At 39.5% G+C, this 11,635-nt stretch overlaps 1 protein-coding gene across 3 annotated transcripts in view; it reads left to right on the top strand.

Annotated features, from left to right (window-relative positions):
• Nucleotides 1-251: 251 nt before the first annotated feature.
• Nucleotides 252-11,635, top strand: part of SCML4 (Scm polycomb group protein like 4) — a 68,339-nt gene continuing 56,955 nt past the window's right edge. For 2 of the 3 annotated variants that reach the window (XM_033143543.1, XM_033143545.1), the window contains exon 1: nucleotides 252-627. Coding sequence is in view for 1 of the 3 variants with exons in the window: in XM_033143542.1 (XP_032999433.1) it covers nucleotides 387-411 (25 nt within the window). In the remaining 2 variants the exon portion in view is untranslated. The remainder of the gene's footprint in view (nucleotides 628-11,635) is intronic. The other variant, XM_033143542.1, reaches the window with a different exon arrangement.

Raw genomic sequence — 11,635 nt, 5'->3', positions numbered from 1 at the left:
AGAGAGAGAGAGAGAGATTGAGAGAGAGAGGTTCCTAACACCCACTGTAATCATTGTCAAAGAATTCCTGTTACTGTAAGGGACATTATTTTAAAAGTACAAATGCTTTTTACCTATTTATGCAGACTTTCTATAACGTGACACATCCCTCCCTCTTTAGTTTAGCTGCAGCGAGCGGAAGAAAACACAGCACAGCACAGCACAGCACAGCACAGCACAGCACAGCACCACACCACACATACACACACACACACACACACACACACACACACACACACACACACACAGGCCTCATTTTCTGCTTGTAAAATGTGTGTGTGTGTGTTCTTTAAAAGGCAGTGGTTGGCTGGTTTTCCGGACATGATGTGGTTGAAGCTGTCATCGTAATGGAAATTCATTGCTGTAGCTATGGTAAATCGAGTTTTCTGCCTGTGCTGAATGCATTAGTCTAATGAGATGTTTGCAGCTGGAGAGCGGAGCTGCTGGAGATGTACGGTGTGCTAACGGACAGGGGGAAAATGGCTTGTGGAACGGTCTGCGTGCACGTGCTCCAGGTCCTCTACTCTCTGGGCCAAAATATGTGGTGTCTGTAAAGAAGCTGATCCATCATTAAAACATAAGCAATAGGTAAGGGGAGGGGGTTGTTGTTGTTGTTATTGTTGTTGTTTTCCCTGTGCTTTGTTGCTGCTACTGGGTCATCCCGTTATTAAAAAAATCAGCTGTCATTATATCAGCATGCCATGCTATCAACTTCCAATATTTCTACAGCCTTTTAATGTGATTCATACATGTATGCATATGCACATATCCTGGTGTACAATTTCAGGGAACACTCAAGCCTTAAGTTTAACCACCTTAATGCTAATTATCAGTACTGTCTTTGGAACAGTTCCGTATGGAAAGGCATCCTATTAAAACCTTCTGCATGTTTTGTTTTTTTTCCAGTATCAAACAAAGTGTGTGTGTGTGTGTGTGTGTGTGTGTGTGTGTGTGTGTGGTTAATTCTGTGGTTTTGATGATAAATGAATGTCTTGAAGATTTTTCATATGTTTGTCAAAGTGGACTTTCCCCATTTCTGACAAGTAAAGGGGTGGGTGGGTGTTTTGAAAACTGCTTATACCAGAATATAAACAGTGTGGTTATAGCCTAGATTTTGCTGTTAAGGCTATGAATCCATTTAAACATTCTGTCCAAAACTGATCTATTTATACCTGAATATTTATGCTGATGTACCCTTAATGAAATTCACAGGAAGCCCTGTATATATTTTAAGCATGATGATTTTGACTTGGAGAGTGTAAAACATAGAACTTACAGAGAATACCATTTTTAAAAAAGCTTTGGGTGTGTTTACCTGCACTATATTATTTTACATGTTTTAAAATGTATATGGAAATGTGTATTTAATGACTATTTAGTGGAACACCCAGAAACAAAAAGAGTCTTCATCTGAGTCAGGGGAAATGCATCTGTTGCATGAAAAAGCCTCTCTGATGCCCCTAACGTAATTACCTTCCACCTTAGACCAAGGGGATTATCAATGAGTAATTGAACAATGAGCATCTCTGAAAGTTGCTTCTCTCCCCCCACCCCCACCCCCGTTTGTAAATACGAGTCCATGAATGGGCTTTCAGTGAAAAGGTTCATCTCATTAAGGAGGAATAATATGGAGTTTCCTGCTCATGTGTGACATGTTCCTGAAATTCAAATCTTATTTTTAAACAAAATGCCTGCAGATTTGTGGTCAAGCAGCCTCTTGGTTGGTGGATGCTTTTAAAAATAAAATAAAAATATTATATGCTCTGGGCTTCTAAGGCTGGCTCCGCAGAAAAATAGAGGTTTGGGGTGGGTGGGGGGAAGCAGACACAACAGGAGTGAATGAGTAGAAAATGCTGAGTGTTTGTTCTGTGCATATATAGAGCTGCAACCTGAAAATCAGAGGATTTAGCCAGACTGAATTGCTTGCAGCTTTCTCAGAGATTCAGTCATTACTATCTTGAGTTTAGGACAAGTCTTTAGGGACAAATCTGATGCTGATGTGAATTGGTAGCTCTGATCCTGAAGCCAACAGAGCTTGAGAAGTTGGATACAGGTTGAGTTTATGTCCAATAAATTCTGTGCTTCTGCACTGGTATTACCTATCTGTGGATCAGGAAGAAAATGTTTCAGTAGCATATTCCTCGAGCAGAGGATTCGCTGACCTTTAAAATATCTGCTTTTAGAGATCTTTTGGCAATATTAGGTTCAGTATATTTCTTGCTTATTCACTTCCATGTATATGTTTCAAAGAATTGTCTTACGGTGGTTGTTTTCTCTATACAATTTTGTCAAGAGTGGTTAAATTTCCACTCCTGGAGAAAAAGAATGAGTCTATGTCCTGGGCTTGATCAAAAATTCCTGGGCTAGATCAAAAATTTGAGTCTAATCTCTTGTCGGAATCAATCCTGACACACAGGCTTGTACATATGTGGCAGCTGGATAGATTTGATATCTTTGCGTCTTCAGAGACCTGTTTGAAGCATTTGTAACCAGAATGCTTTGTAATACACAGGTGAATGCCATGGGGAACGGAATTAATACTACAAGCTGATATGTGAGTTTGAACAGCCTTCAGCAACAGTTTATACTGGGAATGAACAAAAGGTGACCACACAACCAATAAGTGATATCCCCCCCTCCCCAGGCACTTCCCAAGACAGCTTAATTGATACCTCTACCTGGGGATTGTCTTCAGTTAAATTTGACCCTTACTCCTTCTTTACTGTCCCCAAATAGAGAAAAGTTATTTGAAAGTGAGGTGGCATAGCATCTTTTCTGCTTTCATACAAATTCCCCTCCCTTTGCAACCCTAGCAATGATACTATTTTGAGCTGGCATAAGGAAAAAACAGACAGTGACACCCCACCCCTTTGCTTGCCTGCAGCCTGCATTGTTCAGTTACATTTTTCCACCATCTACTCAAAGTTTTGGATCCTGTACAGTACTAGAAAGACACTCTTGACTTAAAAAATATAGCTTCTGGGTATAAAACCTGCAACTCCCCCCCCCCCCCCGCATATTTTCAATTAAGCAGCACTCATTTTGCTTATTATTCTCTTTATCCATAAATTAATATCAGGTTGCATTGGTAAAACCATAAAATAGTACTAAAGTCACCCCCCACACCAATCCAATGTAGATTTAAAGGGAGTTAGACCAACACATGGAGCATAGGTTTATCAACAGCAGTTAGCTATGATAGCTCAATGAAACCTCCATGTTTGGATGCAGTAGCTCTGAGTATTAGATTCTAGAGACAAGATAGGGATGTTGCCTTCACATCTTAGTACCTGCTCAGCCACTGCAGGATGGAAGGTGGTGAACCAGATAGATTTTTGGACTGATCTAGCAGGAGTTTTCTTATGTTTGCATGTCCCTTCTTTTGTCTTATGAAATTGGGATTTTTGTTTTATTTTGTTGACTCGGAGTGCTTAAGGCAATTGGAAGATCAAGGTTACAACAGGAATAGACCCATGACGACATGCCATGGTGTTTAAATATTTCAGTACTTTTATGTTTGTTTGTTTTTAAAAAGTATATAAAACAGAGAACAGACCCTGCAAGAAGCTTGAGCCCACATTTAAAATGCTTGTATCTTTTAGGCTAATGGTAAGAACAATTGTCACATAGTGGCTAAGAGACATGGACTGTATACATAGTATATTCTTAAAGCACATTTGAAACACATTCTTTGCCTTAAAAAAAAACACCAACCCTCTGGGCACTGTAATTCGTTAAGGGTTGCTGTGAACTGTAACTTTGTGATGGGTAAACTACAGTGCCCAGAATTCTTTGAGGGAAGGGACATAGTTTGAATGTGCTTTAAGGTATAGTATGTACACAGTGTAGTCAAATATCATGCTTGCCATAAATTCAGGAATCTTTGGCAAGCCACTCCTCAGTCTGCTCTGCCCTCCTCCCAAATCTGTAGTTTGTGGTGATAATAATAATGCTGTGACTCACAAAGAGGGCATAAGGATTGCTAAGAGAATGTGCCTGTTTTAATTTTTTTAAGTTATTTTTCATTTTGTTATTTATAGCAGTTTTCTTCAAAGACAAGAAATATATACCTAACAGGAATCTGAATAAAATCCTCAGTGTCTAACAATCACACTACGCATTCTCTCCAATATACTAGCAACGATGGCTGATATCCAACTTAGTCATATTCAGAGTACATTTGTTCAAATCAATGAACTTAAGTCATTTAACTCCATTGATTTCAGTGGATCTACCCTATGACTACTGTTGGATATCACCCAATATCTGATTTATATAGTCACACAGATGTGTACTGGAAAACTATAGTGTTGTGCAATTCAGTCCAATATCTCAAAGCTTTGCTCTTCCTCCCTTAACATGTATATGGTGTATAGAATGTCCTCTGCATCATTTATAGCTTAAGAGATAGAAAGGACAGCTCTGTAGGCTGAGTGGTGAAATGCTAAATTTGGGATGAGTTGCAATATAGAGCCGTCTCAGCAGCTCACAACAGGCTTCAAGGAGCCTCTCAGTCTTCATTCCTCAAGCAGTTAATTTTGCCAAGATGAAGTAGCCTTGAAACAGGGCTACTTGAAAGCTGCAGAGTAAATTTGCATAGCAGTAGTTTCAGAGACCAGAAGCCCCTGGGCCAGGGGGAATACCTCACAAACCCAGAGTGGCACCAGGGATATTAGGCCTTGGAAGCCAGCCTTCTGGAGGGGGAGAGGTCCACTCCCTTGTCAGAGTGGCTGCCCAGTAAATATCTAGTTGCTGACCTGATATCTGCTGAACTGATGTTTAGTATAATTTAGTGACCAGAAGGGATATGTAGCCAAACATTCATGTGTCTCACAGAACAGAATAACTTGTGTGTGTGTGTGTGTGTGTGTGTGTGTGTGTACACAATTTATACATAAATGTATATTTTGCTCTTCAAACTGAAGATTTCCAGAATGTCTATCAACCATAATTAAAAACAATAATCAGGTAGAAATATAGGTATATTCCTGTTAAACAGATCTTTTAAAAATCCCATTATTCATTTAGCAACATCTCTTCTTTATGCTCCAAAAGATGAGAATAAAGAGAAAATATCTATTTACTTCCTTGTCCCAAATGGCATGAATGTTTGAAATAAGTTGCTGTTAATATATAGGTGTATTAATATGCTGATCAGTGAAACGGTCATTTGTTCACCTCGCCATTTAAAACACATTTTAATATAGATTTTTCTGCATACGTAGAAAATACTCTGAAGATAAAAATATCTCGGTCATCCAGAATGAGATGGTTTGGTGTGTAATTTTGTGAGAATACAGAAAGAACCATACAGGGGAAAGAAAAACCCCCTGGGAGGTTTAGGATAAATGTGCATGTGGATCAATTAAACCCTTACAGATTTCAGTAAATTAAGATTTATAACTTGGGGTAATTAAGGGTGTGTGAGTATGAACTTTTAGTTTTTCACCCCAGTTTTGCTGTTTGTGAAGCAACTGCTGATATAGGTAACTTGCCTCCCCACTTTTCTGTAGGCAGGTGTATGTGGACAATGAAAATGAGTCAAAAGGTTGCTAAACAAAGGTGAGAGGATCATCCTTTGAAATACCCAATTTGAAGGGGAACTTAATATTTAAAATGATAGCAAGGCACCTCCTACAGAACTCGATAATTCTTAGTATATAGAATATGGTATACATATGCATGGTATACCAGGATTGGATTTCTCTATTAAATCCCATAGGTTCTTATAAAATATATAAGACGTTGCCATTTCCCAGCACCATCTGTGGGAATTTCCCTGAGGAGAAATGCTATTTGAGAGAGAAATAGTCAAGTCTATAGCAGTGTGCTGCAAGTGGACTTTGAGTATTGGAAATGCTAATGTTGTGAGGAATCTTCTAATCACAGGTATCGCCTAGGTAACCAGAGATTGTGAAGGAACTTTAAAAAGATTAGCTGTTGCTACATTCATTGTTTCGTGAAAGATGATTGACAGATCTTTATTACAGGAAAAGCATACAGGATATGCAGCAAGCTTCTGTGACTATACTGTACTAGTAACAGAATGCAAGTCATTGCATTATCTCCAGGTCTGTAATTAATTTTCTGATTTTTTTTTAATAGCTTCTATGCACAATTTGCATCTGAAGCATCAGAAGACTTATTAGTGGCTTCTAGTGCACTTGTGGGGTGTGGAACTAGAATCTTCTGCTGTCTATTTGATGGAAATGCTCAGATCTATCTATGGCGTATCCTGGAAGAAGGCTGGGGTGCCTAGCCAGATGGGCAGGGTATAAATAAATATAATAATAATAATAATAATAATAATAATAATAATAATAATGGCGGCATGGACCCTGAGCAGAGGCATTCCATACTACCATGTTTTGCTGCAGAGATGACTTGACTAAGGGCTTATCCACCATTCCTCCTGTCCCACTGTTTCCCCTCAGGAAAAACAGCTATTTAGCACTCAATCGAAGCAAATGGAAATTTGGGGTTGCTCTAGATTGAGGTTTGCTCCGATTTAGCACAAAAGAGCAGGTTTTCCCTGGGAAATGAATGGGACAAGGTGAAAACCACTGAGCCCCATGCTTTCTAGGCATGGGACAAGCAGAAGTTTGGATGAGCCCTGAGATTATAGAGCAGTGTTCTGAAACCTCAGGAGCTGGGCGGGGATGTTGTCCAGCCCAGTGAAGATAGATTTGCAGTACAAGTGACTCTATGATCTGAAAATGGCACAGCTTATAACTGCTTACACACACAGAGAAAAATATGTTCATAAGAGGCTATCATGAAAAAAAATCTATTTATCCTTAATATTGCTGCAGCTGTGCACTTTGCCTTTGCAACAGAGAAATATTTTGCATATATCTTATCTCCCGATTCCATTTGGTGGCCTCCATCTATTCTCCCTATCAATGACGAATGAGAGATGTGCCTAGTAGCTCTCTCATGGCTCAGTAAATACTTGAATTTATTTGCATATTAAGTTAGCGGCATAGCTAAGTGTAGCATTACAAAATACTTCACAATGGGCCTAGTTCATCAGTAATGTGCCTAGGATTGATATTTTCAAGGCCCCTTAACACTAACAGAAAATAACTGCATGAATTCGGGAAGCTGTGCCATCATGGAGGCAAATATTTGTTTTATTGAGTCTCTGATTCAAGGGCTTCTGAAGTCAAATGCGATTCTTTCAGCCAGTCAATTAACTGTTGAAAATGTCCTAAAAATGGTGAAATCATTTCATTGTTTTGCATATTCATCCGTTAATGTAAGAAAAGAGCACTTGCCACAATCCTGACTCTCCCATCTGAATATGCAAGTCTGTGCACCAAAAATATAGCTGTGCACAGAGAGGCAGAAGTGCGGGAAGCAGACTAGAACCATGTACAAGATAAACAAGGCCAAAACTTCATTGCATACAGGACCATTGGGGTTTGATATCACATAAAGGCAAGGATCCTCCCTCTTGCTCCTAGGCAGCCCACATCCTGTACTGGAATTCCACCCAGCCTGCCTGCTGGGCAACCAGTAGGAGTTGCCATGGGGAGGCTCCCACCAAGGTGCACGCTAACAAACAAATTAAAACACGCCCCAACACTCTACATATTTCAGCAGGCTTTTTAAAAAGGGGTTTTAGCAGGCTCTGAGAAGAGTACAGCAAAGGCACCTGCCTGATGTCAATAGGCAGGGTGTTCCAAAGTTTGGTGCCGTCACACTGAAAGATTGATTTCTTACAAATGCAGAATGGTTAGTATATGATACCTGTAGCATAGCAGTGCCAATTCTGTGGATCAAAGCAATATAGTGGGCATATTTGGAGTAAGGTGATCTAACAGGTACTGGTCCCAAGTCCCAAGGCTTTAGCTATATACTAGTAGCAGCACCTTGAACTTGGCCCAGTAGCAAATCGGCAACTAGGGCAGCTCCCAGATCAAGCATAAGGGAAGTCTCACATAGAACACACTGCAGTAATCCAGTCTTGGTACTTTATGTCATTATTTTACCCTATTATGGTCATGTAAACACAATAGGGGAAAAAAACAGATCACTGCATATCATTTAGCTGTGGGATAAGTATGGTTCCTCATGGCTTTGCAGTGACAAACATTCATTATCATGCTTCAGATGAACTGTCCACCTCCTTAAAATGTTAAACTGCTGCTGAAATATTCATATTTTATCTGTTCATTCATTGCCCTATTAATTTTTTAAAAGGAAGTGTTTTTTTTTAAAAAAGAATAGAACAGTTTTTTGTTATGTCACAGGAATGCAGCCAATTAGAATCCTAGGCAGTTTCTGATTCTCACTTGCAAAGCTGATACTCCCTGCAAAAGCTCAACCCTAGAGAAGAAAAGTATGTTTGGACTGAATATAGTGCTTTAAACTCAGTACCATTACCCTAAAAAAAATGTTACACATGTGTTCTCCTTCCTGTACAAAATGCCAGTTTTACAACTTGTGGGATTGCAGTAATTTTATGATGTCTGCACAATATGACTTTTTCAAGTTTGGGTTTACTTCAAAAGTCCTGGCTTCATTTTAGGATAAAAATGAATGTGGTGCCTCTTAAATTCTGCTTAAATTCAGTGTCTACTGTCTGCTTTTCAAATAGTCACGGGAGTCCTGTGAGAGGACTACTTTGTAATGCAATTTTTAAAATGGTGCATTGTAATGCAAATTAAATTTGATTTCTCGCAACTTTCAGTATGATCACAAGAGCCATTGTGTGGTCCCTTCTAGTCAGAAATGCTTCATGAATCAGCCAGTTGATGGATGTGCAAAAAGTTGGTTTGTCAATCCAAGCTTCCATGCTGTGTTCCCCTCTCATAATGGCAATTGCAAATGGTTGTTTCAGGAGAATTCTCATGCTCGATAGGGTTTGTCATGTATTTGTAGCAAGTGGTTTTGGTATTTACCTTATTTGTAAGTTTGATTGCATCTAAATTAACCCAATGTCTTTTCAAAGTGACAGGAATGTATTAATGGCCACGCTACTCTTTTGAGGTAAAACCAAACCTCAGCCCTATCCCCTGAAAGGCAGGGCTGTGTTGTATAATAGGCAAGACCTTGGACAGGTAATGAAGCAATGGGTAAGGATGCTATTCTTAAGGCTGCTTCTGCATTGCACTGTGCCCTTGAAAATGTCCTTGAGAATGCTGTGCACCACTTTCTTGCACTGCTATATGCCAAACAAGCTTAAATAGCCTTTGAACAGCTCACTGTGTATAGTGAAAATTTTATCCTTCATTTTAACTCATTTACAATTCCACTGAATTGAACATGGGCTCAATTGGTGCTCCTTCCTAAGGCTACAGTCCTGTGCACAATTGGAAGAAAGAACCACTGACATCTGTAGGACTTACAGCTCAGTCCTATGCCTTTTTACTAACTGGGTGTCAGCTATACTGGAGGGACATGTTTTGCAGAGAGATTTTGCTCTGGTTATTGAATTCAGCATTTGGGTGTGACCCTATAGGATGATATAAAAGAGGACTGGGTGTCCCTTAGTATTTCCCTTAGTATTTGTGTGTGTGTGTGTTTGGAGTGCGTGGCTGGCACAATGAAAGAACCACATTTCAAAAAATCCAGTGGTCTCTCTATAATCAAAGCAGTGGAGTTTGTCACAGGTTTACATCTAGTCCAACATTTCCCCATTGGGCTTGGTCTTTTTTTAAAATTCAATTTCCATAGGAAATGCTTCCTAGACATCAATGACAGGAGGATCAGAGATCTTCAAACATATCCCCAAGAGGACATTGCTATTAAAGCAAATTGTCTACATTTCAAACTCCCACTGATTCCTGAGAGTTTGCTCTCCTTTTTATTGTCCACCTACATTAGCAAAAATAGTATTTCAAAAGGCATCATTTTCTTTAGCAGCGCAGCCAGTATTGGTGGATAATTGGTTTCCTTGCATTGGCTTGTTACAACAGGGATCTCTTGTAAGCATGGAAGGTTTAAAAATAGATTACAGACAGGTAAGTTAATGCCTTATTGTGTTAAGGATAGTGAAAGACATACTGCTTCTCTTCTGCTCTGTTTTTATGAAATTTGGGGCTTGGCTTTCCCCTTACGGTGGTGAAGGGAACTATGCCATTTCAGGCTGCAGGTGGTGTGTGCATGTGAAACTTTTGAATGTTCCCACCTGTGACATCCCCTGCTCCCCCCAAAAAACTCCTCACAGGTAAATTTTAGGTCATCAGGAATACTTGTTCCAGTATAACCACTCCCTTCTCTGCTGTCTTTCCATTTTCTTTCTTTTTGCCAAGGAAACTTTTTTTTTTTAATGTGATTGTTCACTTACAACCTGAGGTAATACTGCTCAACCTATCACTTCATACCCACCTAATTCTGCTGCATATGTAGACCAGGCCAGTCAAATAAACCACAGAGCCTCGGCCAGTAAAGCGAGATGAGCGCTGCTATCCCAGAGTCGTCTGCAACTGGACCTAATGGTCAGGGGTCCCTTTACCTTTACTTACCAGGAGGCAGAGAGGGATGGGCAAGGCAGAGGCGAAGTTGGCTCTTAAACTGGAATTAAATGAGGAGAATATTACCTCAAGTAAGCATACACTGGACTGCAGCCTTTAAACATTGTTCCTCAAAGTCAGTCTTCCTATGCCATGTGGCTTCTTCTCAGGTAATTTATCTTCTAGACACCTTGTCCAATGAGTAGCTATACTGAACATGTGCAGTAAACAGGTCCTCAGCTGGGATCCAATTCATGCATGACACAAGAAGGCTTAATTTAAGTGAAGCTAGCCTAGTTTCCACCATCTGAGAAAGACCTGCAGGAGAGTAGTTCCTTTGCTGTTTTTTTTACAGAACTGGTTCCCAGAAGGCTTAGGATGAAGTTGTGCTTGCTGTGAGCAAACAGCTGGATATGGAATTAGTGTCAACAGGGTTTTTAACAGGTGTTTTAGAATTAGCTTTTTATTATTATTGACACGAATAGTACAGACAGTAACATTTGTGCAAAGGCAGGTATTCAGAGTGCCTATATTAAATTTGCCTTCTGTGGGCGCCATACACGATTCCTCGTTAGCCAAAGCTGCTCAATTTGAAGACTATTACAAAATTGGGGGGGGGGGAATATAGAACTCTGTAGCTTTAGCCAGTAATTTATACATAGTTAGAAGAGTCATATGCAGCCAACAAGCTGTATGGAGCCAGCAAGAAGACTAAATTATTTGTCACTGCTAAAAAGCACGTCCGTTCAGCAGTGCTTCAATTAACATCAGTATGTCAGGCCTTTAATCCTTGTTTCATTTTTAAAAGACTCTACTTATTTGCCAGGGCATTTGGAACAGATAATTCACATTTGTTATCCTCTCATATTTATTATTGCAAAGGGAAGAGATTTTCTCATTCTTAACTAGGGATGGGAAAACAAGTCTATTTTGGTTTTTCTCTGTTTCTTATTTTTCCAGTCTTATGCTTGGTTCTTCATATTTCCACATCAATTCAGGATTTTTTTTTTTTTAAAAAATCCTCATTAAACTTCAGCATTTTTAGTGCAAATCTCTCCTAATAGATGCTTTTTTGCAAAAGCAATTTCCCCTAATATACTGTGTTTTTGTATGTTATTTTCACCAATATATGCACA

Source organism: Lacerta agilis, chromosome 3, assembly GCF_009819535.1.
Source record: "Lacerta agilis isolate rLacAgi1 chromosome 3, rLacAgi1.pri, whole genome shotgun sequence".
NCBI lineage: Eukaryota > Metazoa > Chordata > Lepidosauria > Squamata > Lacertidae > Lacerta > Lacerta agilis.
This window is presented reverse-complemented; position numbering and strand designations above follow the sequence as displayed.